At 39.2% G+C, this 19743-nt stretch overlaps 1 protein-coding gene across 3 annotated transcripts in view; it reads left to right on the top strand.

Annotated features, from left to right (window-relative positions):
* Positions 1-19743, top strand: part of atp2a3 (ATPase sarcoplasmic/endoplasmic reticulum Ca2+ transporting 3) — an 82041-nt gene that overhangs the window by 49798 nt on the left and 12500 nt on the right. For all 3 annotated transcript variants that reach the window (XR_010796517.1, XM_066657283.1, XM_066657296.1), the window contains exons 8-12: positions 626-1090; positions 12669-12757; positions 12962-13064; positions 16173-16304; positions 18966-19082. Coding sequence is in view for 2 of the 3 variants with exons in the window: in XM_066657283.1 (XP_066513380.1) it covers positions 626-1090; positions 12669-12757; positions 12962-13064; positions 16173-16304; positions 18966-19082 (906 nt within the window). In the remaining variant the exon portion in view is untranslated. The remainder of the gene's footprint in view (positions 1-625; positions 1091-12668; positions 12758-12961; positions 13065-16172; positions 16305-18965; positions 19083-19743) is intronic.

Below are 19743 nucleotides of genomic sequence, written 5' to 3'. Positions count from 1 at the left end.
TTAATGGGGAAGGGGAAAAAAGGGTTGAACATGTTAGTCCTGTGCAGCTTCATAATTAAGAGACTTTAGATGAGTCCACAATAATAAATGGAACTATAGATAATTCTTAAATGACCATGGAAGCTGTAGGGCATGAGGTCTAGAAATAGATCATTAGAGGTATACCACATAACACAGCATGTTAAATTCCTTTTTGAATAAAACATCGCTTCTTGTCTGATTGGTCATTTTCACCTCTGCTCTGTGTAAGATAAGGTTTGTCGGATATACACTCAGTGTCCAAAAGGTAAAATTTTTAGTGGATTTAGCTGCTTAAAGGTGCACCCATGTGGACATATTTTCAGTTGTGCAGCGGTTGCCCATGTCTAATGCTAAGCATGTACTAGAGGGGTATAAAGTCCCCCTGAACTCGGCTTTGGAGAAGTGCAAATTCCCTTACATTTATGATGAGTTTGTGAATTTGCCTTCACTAATGATCTTCTTGCTGAATACAATCAGATCTTTACAGAAATGTTCTAGACCTTGTGTAAAGTCTTCCCAGAAGAGTAGAAAGTTTTTCCTGCTTTTTCCTAACAATCAATATGTTCTCACAGCATACGTGTATGTTTTAATCCATCTGCTTTAGGGCACCAACATAGCCGCAGGTCGTGCCATCGGCGTGGTTGTCTGCACTGCCGTTTCCACAGAGATCGGCAAGATCCGTAACCAGATGGCCGCCACAGAGCAAGAAAAGACACCACTGCAGCAGAAGCTGGATGAGTTTGGCCAACAGCTCTCCAAGGTCATCTCCCTCATCTGCGTGGCTGTCTGGGTCATCAACATCGGTCATTTTGCTGACCCCGTCCATGGGGGTTCATGGGTTCGCGGAGCTATCTACTACTTCAAGATCGCAGTTGCATTAGCAGTGGCTGCCATCCCTGAGGGGCTTCCTGCCGTCATCACCACATGTCTGGCCCTGGGCACTCGACGAATGGCCAAGAAAAACGCCATCGTCCGCTCTCTGCCCTCTGTGGAGACCCTGGGCTGCACCTCGGTCATCTGCTCTGACAAGACGGGCACACTGACCACCAACCAAATGTCTGTGTGTAGGGTAAGTGGAGAAAATCCAAAAACAGTCCAAAAACATGGAGGATAGGTGAATTGGCTTCTGTAATAACTGTCCTGGTGTGTGAATGAGTGTCTGTATGTGTGAGCCCAGATATGGATTGGTGATCTATCCTGCCCGATGCAGTCCTCCAGGTGGACGGTCGTTCCTGGTCGAGAGTACGCTGTGCGCGTTTGGCTGCCGCTTCTCACCAGTGTGTGTGTGGATTGAGTTTTCTGAGCGTTCTGAGCAGTGTGGATTGTAAAGCGTCCTTGGGTGTCTAGAAAGGTGCTATAAAAGTGTAAAGATACATACATACAAAATTGTTGCACACAGCAAAACACTTTATCATTCATGTTCTTTCATTCATCTACTCTTAACTTTTTCACCTTAGTTAGTGTTGGGACATAGACACAGCATCAGTCCATCGCAGAGTTTCTAAGACGAATGTATTTATTCATAAATGAATTTCACAGGTTATTTTATCTGTGTGAATCCCTTTTTGGATGGAATTTGTTTTATGTGATGTTATTTAAATGCAAAATTTCAGTAATGTTTATGATGGATTCACACCGGACATGAAATCTTGGGGTCAAATTGTGGCTGCTCAGTGTACACACGGTAGTGGAATGTGCATGTATTTCACAGTGTGGATCAGACTCAGCAGTGCTTACTAGAGTTTAGACTGTCTCTACAGTTCTAAATAAATAAATAAAAGAAAAATAATTAGTATGCTTTCTCATACTCTCTCATTTCTAATCCTTCACACTATTATTGTAACTGCATTTATTAACCATTTAATAGTAGTACATTTATCAGTTGGACACACATTCTGTACACATAACACGCCTATAGCCGGGTTTCACACCTCTGAGTAATCTTTTATATCGTCTTGTGGACTTTAGTGTGGTATGTTTTTTAAAATGAGGTTAGCCATGTACTTGAGTGACTCATCTTATATGCTCCATAAGGTACATCACTAAATGCCTTCTCCAGCACCTTCATTCCTGTGAAGACCTGTAGAAATCTCCTTTACCACAGGATATGACAGAATATTAACCCACATGTCAGTTTACAATGAGTTAATATAAGCTGGGGTTAGTTGTACGCTGGAATCTTTCATGAAACAGGAGCGTGCATTCTGGTAAAATGACTGAAACGGTTTACTTGGATGGGGCTAAAATCAATGAGATACTCCTATAGTAATTCCATTAACGCATTTCCATGGGTAAGAATAATCCAGTCAGAATAGAGCTTATCACAGAGCAGGCGAGGAAGCAGGATCCAAGAGCGAGGGGTTTTATTTACATAGTCCCAAAATAAAAAAATCACACATAAATGATAGAACACTACAGCATCATGGAATATAATTAACACTATGGGGAGCACGGCACGGAGGTTGCAACATTATTTGCAGCCTCTAATAATTTTATATCAAATAAAATTCATGTACAGGAACATTCATGTAAAAACACTGCCTTCTAAAGCACTGACCCATGAGACATGATGGATACCAAGGCACAAAGGTTGCTACCTTTTGTTTTGGCCACAGTGTTTGCTAACTCTGTATGTTAACATATTCACACATGCTTGTATTTCTTAGTTTTTACCAAAGAGTTTTTGTATTCTCGACCATTTATGTCCAGAACACAAATTTGCAAAAATCATGGGCAAATATGGAATCATACAGAGTTAGCAAATACTGTACATCCTTCAGAGGCAATAATACATCACAATGTTGCCAGGATGATACACTTGTGTTCTCTAGTCAGAATAATTACAACTTCTGGTAACAGCAGAGTGAAATATCTGTGAATACTCTAGCTGTTTTAGTCCTAATAAGTGAATAATAAATAATAATAGATACATTCAAAATAATAGATAAACCACTTGTGCATGATTTTATCTGGGTCAACCACATCATTGCTACTTCTGCCATTTTCGTCCTACAAGTGCTGTTAATCATGCTGAACCACAGGATGATGGGAAACGTAAGGCAGATTTCCAGAATCGGCCAAACGGTGGTTTCTCAGCAGGCAGCCTACAAACATTAGATTTAGCCATGACTCTGTGCTTTCCTACCTCAGAAGGCTCCCTCAGTACACAGTACAACAGCCAGTGTTGGACTGATGGGCTGAAACAGTGGGCTTTTAAGCAAGGAGCCTGGACCACAGAGCACCTGAGAGCAATCGGTCACCATAGTGAACAACAGCTCCCATGTGATAGTAAGAACCATGGTGGAAACAAGGTAGGAGTAACTTACCAAAACAAAATAAAGCCACATAGATACAAACATGTGCACATGGAAACATGGCCCAGAAGAAATCGGGCAGGAACTCTACAGTCTATAGAAAGTGTCTTATTTTTTTTGGCAGAACATTTGGATTTGAGTTTCATTTCTTGAAATATGTTAAATGGAGTAAATTAGTCTTCAAAGGAAGCACACTTTTCTGGCAGTGAAATAAAGCAATCAATAAAAGGGCAATCCTGAGAAGGTCCAAACTGGCAGAAGGCAGTCCCTCTAATGAACAAATTCATCTACTTTTAATATTCACTCATTGCTGGCACAGATGTTCAGTTGCACCCACAGTTTGTACAGTCTTCTTTAAGTGCATTGACCAATAGAAAGGGACATGCTGCTGAAGCATGCTCTAGAGGGTTATAAAACCCTAATATGGGCTATGGATAAGTGCAACTGGATTCTATTGGAGCACAATTCAATATTCAGAGCTTAGCTGCTGCAGCATCTGTGATCCCAAACTTACCATTCAATATCAGTACCTTACATGACTAAATGACACCAGATCCTCACAGAAATGTTCCAGTATTTAGTGCACAGATTTCCTAAAACAGTGGAAGCAGCAAAGTGGGACAAAATCTATTGACACCTTAGTAGTATTTTAGAAGAAATGTTGGATGAGCAGGTGTCTACAAAGTTATAGAGCCATATGGAGTATCTAAATATATGCATAAACAAGCTGCTCTGTTACCACTTCAACATTCTGTAATTCCTTTAGCAGTGAATGTCCTGTTTACTGTTGCACGGTATACCGATACTAGAAAAGTTTCTCAATACTTTGTCATTAAAAACGATACAATACGTTTCCAACGAGTGTCATAGGGCAGTGTGCAGCTGCAGCACTTTGCCTCTTCTCCCTGTCTTAATGATTTTGCCGCTGCTTTTAGCAACTTTTCAGATCTTCTAGCGACTGAGTAGCACCAGCGACTTTCTGCACAAACTTTACTTTTTATAGAAGAGATTCGCCGGTAGCACGACTTGTTAGAACACCGGGACTGACCGTGAGTGAGAGAGACAGCTGTCTCTGCCACTTCTCTGCTCCCGGAGACGGAGCTCCAGAAGACACAGCTCCCTCGAAGTGGCTCATCTACTCTAGATTACAAACAGATACCAGCAATTTTGCCAACTGCCCTCAGCTTGTAGAGAACATACATTACTTTCCTGATGTTTTAGGTTTTTGCGATGGTATCGTTTCAGTATTGGTATTGAGATATGTAGGCAGGTATCGAAAGTCATAATTTTATTATCGTGACAAACAAGTCCATTTAATACACTGAATTTTATTATATTTTGTTGCCTTTGGCTTCTGAAGTGTTCTGAAGGGATTTTATTTATGGCCCCTTTTTATTATATATTTTTTTCTCTTCCTTTATTCTGCAAGGAAAGTGAAATCATGCAGTTTTGAATCGAATTCTTAATTGTCTCTTTGTAATTAGTTTAGGATTACATGATTATGTACAATGGATTGCTTAAAATGCATCTTATATAAAGTTAGTAATCTGTAGCTTATCATTCCTGTCTTTTTTTTTTTGACATAATGACTTTCAGTAGGTGAATATATGTGTAATGTGTGTGTGTGTGTGTCATTTTTTTTGTCATTAATCTGTATATACAGATTTCAGCTGTGTGGTTTTTTTTTTTATCTTAAACTTTTGTATTTTATCTTAGTCTTGCCCTTTTCAGGTGTTCATGGCAGTACTTATGTGCTCATCTTCATATACTCTAGCCCACATAACATTTGAGCTCCTGTGTTTGTTTCCAATTGCTTTGAGAGTCCGTCTCCCACAACCTCCACCCCCCACTGCTGGCAGAGTGGTTTCTTTCAGCAGCTTTGTTATTTTTGGAGCACCGACAGGTGGGTTTCACAGGCTGGGAAACTCCCTACAGAGCTGCCATGTTTGCTGCATGGACTTTGATGGGTTGCCTGTGGCAGCAACACTGTGTACACCTGGATGATGCAACACTAACAGCGTTCAGTGCTGGCTATCTCCGTCCTGCATGTAGAAGGGCAAATAAACCCACCAGGCAGGAAGCAGGAGACAAGAGGTCAGATGAAATAACAAACCTGTCCAATGCTTGCAAAAAAAAAAAAAGACGACTGTCTCACTGCAGTGGCCTTTCAGTTCTGCTGCAGTTTTTCTACTGTAGCCTTCAATTCATTGGTTATATTCAACACCACTCCTAGCCTTACCTATGTTATAATACCAAATACAGTAATCCCTCGCTACTTTGCGGTTCATCTTTCGTGGATTCGCTACTTTGTGGGTTTTTTCAAGGGGGCTTTTTTATTATTTACATGTATTTGGCTAGGCCTGTAGGTGACAAAATATATAATTTACAAGTATTTCTTACGTACAGTACATGTATTGTTCATGTCCACATCCGCGTGAAATTTACTGACACTAAATCACAGCTTAGGAGTTACTCTATTAAAGAAACTGGTAGGATATCACATGTAGTTCCAGCTGACAAACATTATAGAATGACTGTTTAATGCAAAGTGTGGGTTGTAAATAGTAAAGGGAGGGTTTTAAAAGTCCAAATACTCGTTAAATACATAAAAAAAATATATCTTTCCTCTACTTTGCCGAAATTCGTTTTTCGAAATTCGTTTTTCTTGGAACGCATCCCCTGCGAAAAACGAGGGATCACTATACTTTTATTTTAGAGTATAATAAAAGCAATAAAATTAATGTTTTTATTGTGTCCAATCGAAGGTACTTGGCTATAATGCACCCACACACAGATTTTTTTTTTTTTTTTTTTTCCTTTAAGCAACTGAAGCAAACAATTTCAGTTTGAGCCTTTAGGTTGAGTTAGGGTTAGACTTGGAAAACGATTATTGCATACGTGGGTTTGTGTGTGTATAAACACATATACCTGAAATTGATAGAGGTTGTTTTATTTTTAAACCATGCATCAATTAATATCTTCATGAGGGGACACAATTACTTATTCATTACATTATTTTAGCTTGAACCTGAACATGAGGTGATAGTTGTTTGCAGTTTTTTAATCAGACAGATATCCAGTGAGAATATCTGTGGCTGCATATACCAACCAATGTGTGTGTATATTATTATATAATATAAAATATCAGTGGTTGCCTTCTGTTCATGTTAATACAGCTCATAGTTTCTTGTTTCAGGGAGGGCTCTCAGGAAACTTAGATATTGCTAATATTTCATTAGCTGCAGTTCATTTGCTGCACATTGATTTGTCCGTAAATCTGTCCATAAGTACTGTCTCGTGTTGTGTACTGGAGGCGTCACCCAGTGCTTATGTGACTGATATTACAGATATTGAAGGCATCAGAGCTCTATTTCACATTTAAATGAATGTAGCAAATTGCCAGTGTCTAGAAATAACCTTCACCAAGGGAGCCATCTTTGGAACTAGACACATAAAGCTGGATCTGATTGAGAAGGCTTCATTTGTCTAGTCATTGGTGCTAGAGCAGCAGGGCCTCAGCCTGCACCGGTACAGTTTAGTTAGCATATCACAGTTTAAAAAAACAACTAATGACATGACTTCAGACATGCTATTATATGATACATATCTCTGGTTTTTTATTATATATAATACTAAAAGGAAGTATGTTCAGTCCCCACAGTGTACAAAAACAAGGTGTGTGTGTGTGTGTGGACTTTTCATGCATTATGCTTATTCATTTGGGAGCGAATGTTGCCTACCTGTCACGACACTCTGAGGTTTGTGTGTGTGTGTGTGCTCACATGCCTTTCTGTGTTTAACAGCAGGGAGTTCCCTGTGTGAAAAAGCTGCTTAATCTCCAGCGAGTGCCGAGAACCTTCCGGAAAAATCCCGCAGCGTAGGTGTAAATATTTACTCACCTCGGCCTTGCTGTGATACAAGACTAGCCCTGATCTCACACACTGACCAGCCCCAAGACCAGCACTCCTGCTGCATTTCACACACCTACTGTCTTTCTAAACCTAGCACTGTTTTGTGTGTGTGTGTGTGTGTGTGAAGGTGTGGGTGTGTGTGAATTCTTGCTCAAGCTAATTTCACTGTGTGAAAAAACATGCCATATGCATACTTGTATTACCTCTACCCCAAATCTGGTCCCCACCCTTTACAGCAGCAACAGCCTCTGCTGTGTTGGGGAAGAATATATTCTAGATGTTGGAAGACATCTGTGCCCAGACTTCGCATAGAGCAGCGAAGTCCTTAAACTCTGGAGCATGACCTTTTGGTGGCTCACCCAAAAAAAAGGGGGTGGAGTTATCAGATGATTTTCTGTCTTTTCTGTTAAAATTTTAAAAAATGACCTTTATTTTAACAATATTCTTTAAATCAACTTTTAAATCTATTGCTATTAAACTATTTCAGCCGGCTAGAGATGAACAACTGGGTGTTTCCTTATATATTTCCTCCAAAATAAAGAAATGGAAAGCTATGTAGACCCAAACTCAGATCTGTCACACTTTATTAAAGATAAAATAATAAACTGAGCTGAATGCTTGAGGTGGCAATAAAATGGAAAAGTGGCTTCAGAAAACGGAAGTTAAAAGTTCAAGACATTATCTACAAGTGGGTCTGTTTCTACCTGAGTGTCTATAGGTGGCTGTGCATAAAACCTATGAGAATGAAGGGAGAGTCTCTGCACAATCAGAAAGAATAAAATAAGATGAGATAATATTTTATTAGTCCCACAGTGGGGAAATTCAGTGTTACAGCAGCAAAGGGACAGTAAATTACTCAGTAATAACAAGAGATAACAAAGAAAAACATAGTACTTACCATTAACATAAATAATGCAATTTAAAAATATAATAATTATAAAAATGTCTGAAGAATATTTACAATACACTGAGCATGACTATTGTATATGGAATGTGCGTAGACTGATATTTTGCACGTGATAGTGTATAAAAAGTGTGTGTGTGTGTGTGTGTGTGTGTGTATATGTGCGCATGCTCGTGGCCCATGTACGCTCTGAATATCTGACCCACACACAGATTGCACTCATTCATTTATGTATTTATTCATTTATCTTGAACACATGAGGGAGATTAGTCGTGTAGGTGTGTTGTCAAATTAGTGGGGTGGTTGAGGGTGGTTTGGGGTTCTACAGACAAAACATTTTAGAACCACAGGCGTAGTGGCATGGTGGAGCACGGTTATCTTAGTGTACATACATTAGACATACTTTATATGATGACCCACATAATAACAATTTCATGTATGTGCCCTGTGCTTATTGTTGGGCAATAGTTGAAACTGAGGCAAATCATGGCCTAGAATACACATCCCAAGTGTGTGTGTGTGTGTGTGTGTGTGTGTTCTATTCATGGCTCTATTGCCTCCTCTCCCTCACTCCCTCTCTTCCTTTGCCCAGCTTCAGTGGGATGCCTGCGTACTTCTCTCTCTTCCTGTTTTTATCTTGCTTTCCTTTTTGTATTTGATTTACACTCTTGCAAATCCCCATTGATAAACTGCTGACATCAGGGAAGCCAGAGGCTGTAACGGATGCTTCAAGACACTGATTGTGTGTGTAATCGCACAATGGTTATAGTTATTTGCACCAAAAGTTATGCTCAAAAGTTATAATGTGCCAGTATCTCTGCTCCTTTAGGTTTAGGCTTTATGTTACATGCTAGAACATTACTATGAGGATTTGATGGCATTCAGCCACAAAGCTCTCCTGCTTTTTATACCTCTCGAACTGATGCATGGCTTATGTGCAGCTTCTGCGGGACATTCATTAATTATTATGAAATTGTACAAACATTCTTAAAATAAGCTTTTTTTTTATATTATGTCTGTGATTTATCTTATAAACATTATTGCAAAAAGATAAACATGTAGTCAGCGACTCTACAATCTGTTTTCAATTGCTTAATTGCAGAGAACAGACAATATGCTAAAATGGAGTTGAAATGAAAGAGCTTTTGCAGCGAAAAAAGTTTGCTTGCCCTCAGGGAGAGACTTTACCCTTTAATAGTGTTGAATATGCTGTAAATGGCAGTGTGAGTGCTTGAGTGGCTATTCATTTCCATCACTGCTCCAGATCTCCAGGCTGTATTCCCATAGCCAGAGACTGGCTCTGCTCCATTGCACAGCCTTCTCTCTTTTTCTCCATTAACTTTCATCATTACCACTCCATAGGGAGTTCAGCTCGAGTGTGAGACCTAGCCCACAGTGTCTCTTTCTCTCTCTCTCTCTCTCTCTCTCTCTCTCTTGCTGTCTCTAATTCCTACCTTCTCTGTCCTTCGCTTGTTCTCATTCTCTGTACACGCTTGTACAAACACACACACGCACAGTTATTTGCCATGTGCCTCATCAAACCCGTATCTGTCAGCTAATCATTACATATCACTCTACGCTAGCCGGCACCCGGGCATCTGTTGCTATAACGACCCACAGCAACATGGCTAAACCAAGACCTCAGAGACAAATTATCATTTTGGGGTGGACATGATTATTTTACTTACACACACACACACACACACACACACACACACACACACACACATTCAGTGTATCTACACTCATTGTCCAGTTCATCAGCTCCACTGATCATACAGGAGCACTATATGGTGCTTCAATCTCCCTGTTCTCCAAAGGTCAGGACCCCCACAAAACAGGTTTTATTTGCCTCTTTAACATAATTTGAATCTCTTCTCATCTACACTGTCAAGAAGTTTTACCCTAACAGACAGCATTACATTAAACGTTAGGAAAGGTCTTTTGTTTTTCTCCTGTGTTTAGAATATGTACACACCATCTGCTCTTTACACTGTGAATATCTCATAATGGGCAAAGGTGTGTTTGGAAGTTGTATGTATGAAAGTTACTGTGTCTTTGAAGGAAACATTGTCATTAACACCATTGGAAAGATGTAACTGGTCGTTTTTTAGATTAGAAGATGGATGAATAAAAGAACCAGGATTGTGCCAAAGTAGAGTGGACAAATCAATACAGAAACAGATAGTGTGTTTGATGTTGGAGTTTTATGTGTATATCTATGTCAGAAATATACTGTATTTTTTTTTTTCATCATTTGCATTTAGGAATTAATTAAGCAATGAATTTTATTGTTTCTAAAGCAGTTAGTGTAAGTTTATGAGACATCTCTGAATGGAGAACACATTTTGTGTTTCTTTAACAGTGCCAATGTTTTTAGTTTACAGGCAGTGGGATATTTTCAGTCTTACAAATTGCAGTGTAAGCTTAGCTGTAGGAAAGGTGTGTGTGTGTATGTGTGTGTGTTAAAGCAGGACATTCAGGCACTGAGGGACTCAAAAGTTTTACTGCTCGACTGCTTCGTTAATTCTTTAATCAGGCAATTTTAATTGAGCCTTGGACTGAGTGAAGAAGGACCAAGGGGGAATGTTATTGCCTTTGCGCGCGTGTGTGTGTGTGCGCAAAATGGCTTTCAAATCACCTTCTGCATTTTACAACTCAGCGTCCTTAAAAGGAATTTGCCCCAGAGTTGGTTTACTTTTTAACATTTTGTGTCCACGAGTGTGTACACTCTACAGAGACCGGAGAATTCAGCCACTTTAAGTCAATGCATTGTGGACACAGGTGTACAGTTGCGCACACACAGTTTGTTTAATCTCTACAACAAGAATAAAATGCAGTGGAACAGTCTGGAGTAGCTGCATACAAGCATGAACATGAACAGTGCCAAGTGCAGGTTAGAAGGGTATACAACCCCTAGCAGTGTATTCTCTATAGGATTCCAGTAGGTCTGAGATGAATGGGAGTGGCTTTTGGTGATCCAAATCAGTATATGACCTCCCTAATGTTCTCATGGTTATATGCCTTTAAATCCTAGCAGAAATGTTCTGATGGCTAGTCTAAGTGTTTTCAGAGGTTTCAGAAAGTGTAGAGAATTACATAAGCAACTTAAATACGCATGGGTTCCCAAGGTTTCATCAGTATGTTCGATCCATTCTTTTATTCACAGTGGTTATTCTTAGATCTGCTCTGCTGGGAGATCACTGTTTGAGACTGTCAAAGCAGCAGATTTCCAAGTTAATATCCAGGGTGTATGGGGTTAAAAGTTATGGGCCTTGTTGTCTTGGCATTTGTCGACAAAGCTGTTGTGTGTGTGTGTGTGTGTGTGTGTGTTAGCGGCTTATAAGTAAAAACACGGACAAGTCCAAAACAATGGAGCCATACAACTCCACAAGTTTCCATCTGCTTCTCCTTTCATAAATGTTATGATACACACTTAACCCAAATTGATAATTATAAGAGCGTTTATGTATATATGTGTATGAATCTGTGTGCGTGTGCGTGTGTGTGTGCTTGTGCGAGCGCAGACAGGCTGGGGCTCATGCCAGGCTAGTGAACTCAGGAAATCTCTCAGTTCCTGGAAAAAACGATGACATCACTCCTCTACTTCTGATTGGTTGTTAGAGGAGGGAAATCCCTGTTTGGATTGGATGAACCCAACACTCACTTTTTTTTTCTTTTTTTTTTTTTTTTAATGTTTTGTTTTTTCCAGGCTTTGTCACTTCCTCATTTATTTACTTGTTATTTTTTCTTTATTCAGGATTTACAACTTCCTCATGTTTTGTGATTGTACCAAATAAACATGTTCCTTTTTCACCTTTCACTGTTTATTTTGGAAATAAATATGTTATTTTAGTATTCCCCACACATCTGAAACTATTTTGGAGGACCTAAGGCGGAGTTCGTGTGAATATAATTTCTGTACAAAGATAAACATGTATTTCCAGAATAGTAACTTACAGAAGAAAGAACAAACCTTCTTAACTTTCAGTGGAGGTTAAGTTCCAAGTAATTTTGGAGCGTTTACATTGGTCCCCTCATTATGGAATTTTCACTACGTGTGAAGGACAGCTGTGTTCAAATGATGTAGAAAACTAAAAATCAGCATAAATTGAGATTTTGAGACAATGACAAAATATAGATATCTGAACTCACGTTAGCCTTTCAGCTAATATTCTGTCTGGTGTTCTCATGTTTTGAGTGTAAATCCCTCATTGAAAACATAGATAAACTGCAGGTTTAATTCTTGACAGTGGTCATAGAAGAAATAATGGCTTCAGTGCAACTGTGAGCCATTGTTTATTTATAAAAGGTATATAAAATATTTTATATTTGGTGTTTGTTAAAATGAGACACAATAGAATGGAATATAGTTAAAATGTTGTGGTTGCAAACATAGCATGGCATTTTATCTTTAACTTCTTTGGGATATTCATAGCTAAAAAACAATGTACCTTAGAAAGACGTTGTCATTGTTTATCCTAAAGTATTGTTCTCTGTTACTCTCTGTCATACCAGATGTTTGTGGTGGCTAGGGTGGACAGCACCAGCTCTTCACTCCATGAGTTCACCATCACTGGCTCAACCTACGCTCCAGAAGGACAAGTGTAAGCACACATACACACACTCGCACACAGAGAGAGAGAGAGAGCTACCTCTTGATCCTTTACTAAACGCCAGCATGTAAGAAAAGCTGGCTAGTTGTTTTTTTTTTCCTGCATTTTTTTGTCATTTTCCCCTATTAAGGCTAATTGGCCTGTCTGGGCTTTTGCTTGGGCTCTGACATTGTGTTTCTGCTTCTGTCCTCCCAGGCTGAAAGGCAATAAGCCAGTACAGTGTGGAGACTACGATGGACTTCTTGAACTGGCTACTATCTGCTCTATGTGTAATGACTCCTCCCTGGACTATAATGAGGTCAGTAAATGTGTGTTAAAAAAATACCCATTTACAAATGCTATTTGAATGTCAATGTTTAGAACAGATTGTATTCAGTGACCGCAATGGTTTAAATAAAAATTGTTAACTCCTACAGGATTATTATTTATTTGTATTCAGTTAAGGTTTAATGTTAATGATAATTATTACTAGTTTTGGGAGGCACCGTGGTACAGCAGGTAGTTTCGCAGTCACACAGCTCCAGGGGCCTGGAGGTTGTGGGTTCGAGTCCCGCTCCGGGTGACTGTCTGTGAGGAGTTGGTGTGTTCTCCCTGTGTCCGCGTGGGTTTCCTCCGGGTGCTCTGGTTTCCTCCCACAGTCCAAAAACACACGTTGGTAGGTGGATTGGCGACTCAAAAGTGTCCATAGGTGTGAGTGAATGTGTGAGTGTGTATTGCCCTGTGAAGGACTAGCGCCCCCTCAAGGGTGTGTTCCTGTCTTGCACCCAGTGATTCCAGGTAGGCTCTGGACCCACCACGACCCTGGATTGGATGAGCGGTTACAGATAATGAATGAATGATTACCAGTTTTTTTTTTTGTTTTTTTTTTTTTTTTTTACATATGTGCGCTACAATAAGAGGGAAACTGCAAATAATTTTACAGAAACCTTGATGTACTTTTGTACTTTATTTGAATGAAGAATAGTTTACAAATCTGTCTTTAAGAGCAGCTGACAGATTGTTGCTGTTCTAATTTAGTATTTCTTAAACAGCATCAGCTTAACTAAATCAAACTCCTAGTTATATACCAGGCTTATTACATACTAAGAAAACTGATGGGTCTATTCCTAGGTTATAGAAGTGTGTAATAATACTTTGGGCCCAGTGTTTTTTAAGGGATGGTTTTGTAGCTGCTGGCTGTGTAAGAATGTAACAGTGCTAACATGTAATGTTAAAGAACAAGTATGCACACTACATGCATACACATTGTGTTAGCTGCTATTTGAAACTTTGTAATTCATATACAACCTACCAAAAGTGAACATCGTTAAATGCACTCTAATACACTTCACACAAAAAAAACAAAGTGATCCCATCCCACATAGTGAAGGTGTTAACACTTATGGACTTCACGCACCCACACACACCCACTATGCACCTCTCCACTTGCTCTTAGCCCCCAACTTGTTTTGCCAGTTTGGCTTGCATTTCTCACCTCACTGTCGTCACCATGGCATCAGTACAGCTACGTTACACAACAGTGTGTGTGTGTGTGTGTTGGGTGGGTGGGTTTGTAGGTGTGTATGTTTGTTCCATGTGTGCAGGTGCAGCCTTGGACAGTGCGGGTTAAAACAGGCCTTGAAGATTGTTACATCCTGCTTTAGTGTTTGTGTAGCCAAATTAAGCCAACAAGTCACATTTTTCATATTGACATAAAAGTACTGCATATTTACTGCGTATCAGGTGATGCTACAGCAGCTAGAGTTGTTGGTCACTTGGGTTTTGTTGGAGCTGTAACATATACACACATATGCAATATATTAATACATAGTTTTTCTCTTAGACAAATTGCAATTTAAATTATAAGGTTATTTTTCTTTTTATTTGTAAATAACACATTATCCACAAATATATGATGACACTGTAGACATGACATGGTTTACAAAGTAAGATCCACATATATGAATAAAGAGATGCACACAATTTTGCAATACACACACACACACACCCAAAGAAGCAAATTAAAAAAAACTATTTGGCATATGGAGTGTTCCTGAAATCCACAAATGAAGGCAGGTTAGAAGCGCTTCACAAAAGACTAGCTGAAGAATTATGTTTGTGAGTTTTAAAAGACCATGGTGTCAATTGCAAATATATGTGTATTTTGTGCATCTTGTTTTAATTTTAAAATATATGATCTACTTATGATTAGTACATTTTTGTGGATCTCTTTTTATTTACAAATACTGAAAGGATTTAAACCCAATTGCAGTAGCAGCTTCTGCTTTTTTCCGAGGAGGGTTTACTGTAGGTGTGGTTAGGCACTGATCTGGTTGGTTTACTTCTGGATCCAAATTGCCACTCCACCTCTCCTCCAGAGAACTCCCACTCTAGAGGATGCACTGCCAGAACACAGAGGTCTGAATGCCTCTAGCTGCTGCTATGCATTGAGCATGGTAATGTAAAGCTCATTTGCAGCTGCTCCAGTGCATATAATTCTATGTTCAGTGTTTTCTAAGGCGATTCTATTTGGAATTTTGGGATTCTCTCACTGAACCCACATGCCTTTGTACATTTTGTAAGTACCAAGTTTTGACATCAAATTAATTGTGTTGACTCTCCCACACTGCTACAATAATGTGATGCTGATTTCTCATTCCTTACAATAGCAAAATATACCACAGTTTCAGGCTTATCTTAAACAAACCTTACAAGATCATCATGGTTTGTGTAGTGTGTTTAATAAGTCTTTTAATAATCTCACAGTCTAGTCATGGCGGCCCCAATTTCGATTGTAATTATGTACAATATTTGCAGTTCACCATCCTGTATTTTGATGGGAATACTAATTCTCTTCTGTGAATCTCAGAGTTAACACTGAGTCCTTCTTCAGTGACAAAAGGTAGAAGATTACTAAGGACCAAAGTGACATTGTGGGGTCTAATTTTCATTAAAACTTGTAATGTTTGGACAAAAATATGTTAAAATTATGAATATTATATATGGCACTTTACTAACTTTGCTGTGTTGTTCAAAATATCACTTTAATATTAACCATTTTTTATAATTTGAAAGATTGAATAGCTTGTTAATGGTTTGTAAAGACCTTCAATCGAATGAATTTTTTAAGAATAACATGTGGCTTCTCAGATTGATTCTTTATTCAGACAAATACTTAGAAAAGGAAAATCTCTACCTTGGACTCCAAGACATCTTCCATAACATCTTCCACTACTATTATCTTGATTTTCCTCTGTTTCCATGCAGGATGAGTGATATCAGCCCTCTCATCTCAAAGAATACAGCTTCTTTTTCATTATGGAAACTTGGCTTGGCATCCGTGTGTGTGTGTGTGTGTGTGTGTGTGTGTGTGTGTGTGTGTGTGTAACTCACTCATATATAACCATGTCCCTTGTGTTGTCCTCAGGCTAAAGGTGTTTATGAGAAGGTGGGGGAGGCCACAGAAACAGCGCTGACCACTCTAGTGGAGAAGATGAACGTCTTTAAGACTGACCTGTCTGGCCTCAGCAAAGTGGAGAGGGCAGGAGCATGCAACTCGGTAAGAAGAGAAAGAGTGGGCTAGATCAGTAGATAGCCATAAAGATGGATCGCATGAGTAGAGGAAATTTATAGAGTGATAAACCTGAAGAGTAGAAGGTATAATTTCTAGACACCGACTGATGAACTGCAAATTGACAAAAGCAGGGGAGGGATGAAAGGCCCCTGCAGTGATAGAAGATGGACAGGGAGTACAGCTACTAAAACAGAAGGATTGGAAGGAGATCAGGGCACAAACCAGAGGAAATGATATTACATTGGTGTTTGTGAAGAACTACAGTACCTTTTAAAGCATATGCAGACGTTTTGTGAAGTTGTTATCATAAAAATCAGTTTACGTTGTTAAATCTGTAGCTGTAATACCTTAAATGATATGATTAATTTTCACTTAGTGTCTGTTCTGAAGTTAATGCTAAAAGTGTCATATTCTTCCCCATTTCCACGAATCTTTCCACGAGTCTCAATAAAATGCTTGTGACATGCATTTGTCAATATATCACAAAGATCAAAGACCACAGCAGACCAGGAGGTTTCAATTTCTATTTATATTATCATGTGAGCCCTAATTTTTTTTATACATGGGGCCTAGCTTACTCTAACTACAGAGATGGCGAGAAACATAGATTTTTTCTGGGACACTGGTCCCCTTGTGGACTCCCCTCCATTCCACTCTTCATACATTTCCCTGAGGATGCGAGGGAGCATGTTCCTGAGAAAGAGTGAATGACCAGCGGCTCTGTCGTTTTTCCACTGACCCCTCCAAATGAAGGGCATGCAAATCCCTTTCCTCTCAAAAAAAAGGAACAACGAATGGCAGGAAAAAACCTTCAGTGACACAAACTCCCTGAGGCAAAGCATAATATTTAGACAAGCGAGCGAGTTTATGAAGAGGTTAGCTGAACTCAGCTAAACTCTGCACTCAGCTCTCCAGCAAGGAGACAGAAAAGGATAGAAGTGCTCTCTCCTTTTTGCGCTGATTTGATGAGGATCTTTCTCACTGTATAGACAGAGCAGGACAGTATAAACACACATGTAACGCGTGCTGACGTCAAAGGCAAGCCAAAATTAGTTTGGACACAGACAGCTTTATAGTGCTCCGGTGGTGTTTAGGGAAAAAAGATCCTTTTGTTTTTATTTGCATTAGGACTATTATCTGGAAATCAGTCAAGTGCTTTTTCTGAGCAAGAGTGTGATGTGCTTTCATCAGAAGTTGGTCAATATGATCAGTGCTGAAGTCTTAGTTATCCTGCCACCTAGTGGCAGGGAAAGAGAACGCTGAAACCACAGCTCAGTCACTTTTACTTATCTAGGTTTAGACTTACTTATTTAGATGCTGAAGCAACTTCCAAACTTTTCAAAGTGTTTTAAGTACTAAAAAACAACCATGATTTGCATATTGTATATTCCCTTATTTAAATTATAAGTAAAATTTTGGTACCGCTGAGTAAAATGACAGGTTTTGTTAACAAACATACATATACAGGATAACTGGCCTCACTCTCTCTGGGAGGGTAAGGTCCTCTGTCTCTCCCACTGTAACTTACCATGACCATGATGCTTGCCAATCCATGTCCTTTAGCTGACAGAAGAGTACTGGGAAGTTGGTGTTCTTCTACAAGCGTGTTTAGCCCATGCAGTGGTGTTGAGTTAGCAGCAGTTCGAAAAGAAACAGTGGTGATTCATAGACATCCCATTGCTCACAGAAAAATATGTGCTAGTTTTCTGCTTAAGGTTTTAATATGAATTATGATTAACATTTCTCTCAACAATGTTGCTACAATATTTTATTTGTGTTTGTTGCAACTTTCTGTGTTTGTAATGTTTAAAAAGGGATGTAAATAAACATTGTCCTACTTTCAGCTTTTCTAACAGGTGCTAGAAACAGGGCCGTAAATACATTTTTATTCGCCTGTATTCAGTGGTACTAGAAATGTTGCAAGTAGCACAAACGGGAAACCGACGTTGATCAGGCATATGCCAGAGAAGCAGCAGATAGAAAGTAGGTTAGGAAAATGCTGAAGTGTTCCTTTAAGCAAAATAAAAGGTCCTGCTTGAGCATCTAGGCTAAATTAAGAAAATGCACCCGGGATTTCCAGTATATTTAACTGCAATATTTCCATGACTTCTGGTCTTGACAGAGTCTGGTGGCGTATTAAAGCCAAACAGGGTTGAGGGAACTGCTGCAGCATGGAATACAGTCTGTCAGTGCCAGCTTATTCATCTGTGTGTGTGTGTGTGTGTTGTGTAAATATTTATTATGTTGTGGGGACCAAGATCTGTTTACTCATTCACAGTGTGGGGACTTTGTTCTTATGGGGACATAAATCAATTCCCCATGAGCGTAAATCATTCCATTTTAAAGAGAGGATGTGTTAAGGTTAGGGTTAGGGTAGAAGTTATAGTTAAGGTAAGGGTATGTGGCAGCAAAATCAATGGAAATCAATGTAATGTCCCCTTAAACCATGGACTTTGGGTGTGTGCTTGTGTTTGTGTTTGTGCCAAGAGCTCACCACCTGAGCTTGACAAGTGGGATACAAACAAGTCTGTCTGCAGCTCACCTTAGAGGACAGCTGAGAGTGACACACACAACCCACTGGCACAATATTCTTTCAACTCTCTGTTCTGTCCTCTCTATGTCTCGTTCTCCCTCTCCTTTTCTTAGGTTATCAGGCAGCTGATGAAGAAGGAGTTCACTCTGGAGTTTTCTCGAGACCGAAAATCTATGTCTGTGTACTGCACACCCACTAAAACAGGCGCCAAGAGCAAGATGTTTGTCAAGGTACAATCCTCTATCCTCCACTGATGGTTAAAGCAAGCCCTTTCAGTTTTACCCATTTAGCATTATTATACATGTATAATGTTTACTATGTGAAAATGTTGTCATTATATGTTCATAAAAGACACTTCCTCATCCAGCATTTGTTCTTAAATCAAGAGCATTAATAAGGAGATTGAACTTCTTTATTCAGATGTTGCATGTTTTCAGTAACAAGAGCATTAGTGACGTCAGGTGCTGATGGTGGGTGATTAGTTCTGAATCAGAAATGTCCCTCCAGGTATTACATGCTGCTCCACCACTCCGGAGAATGCAGTTACACAACTGCACAGAACATTGCTTTGTTTTATACCAGCATTTGGCATTTGGTGTGTTTGAAAAGCCACATTGCGTCTACATAAGCCTTTCATAACAGCTCACATACATTTTGATTGTATTGAACTAGTGAAATTTCATTAGTAGAAGCTAGTGAAATGCAGTTAGCCTCTAACCAGATCTAGAATACAGTATTATTTTCAAATATCTGTCATGGTAATACTGCATCTTACAATTTGTGCAGTGGAGAGCGGGCTTTGGAGGTAATATATATATATATATATATATATATATATATATATATATATATATATATATATATATATATATATATATATATATATATATA

Source organism: Hoplias malabaricus, chromosome 2, assembly GCF_029633855.1.
Source record: "Hoplias malabaricus isolate fHopMal1 chromosome 2, fHopMal1.hap1, whole genome shotgun sequence".
Taxonomy (NCBI): Eukaryota; Metazoa; Chordata; class Actinopteri; order Characiformes; family Erythrinidae; genus Hoplias; species Hoplias malabaricus.
The sequence above is the reverse complement of the archived record's forward strand: the minus strand, read 5'-3'. Positions and strand labels throughout refer to the sequence as shown.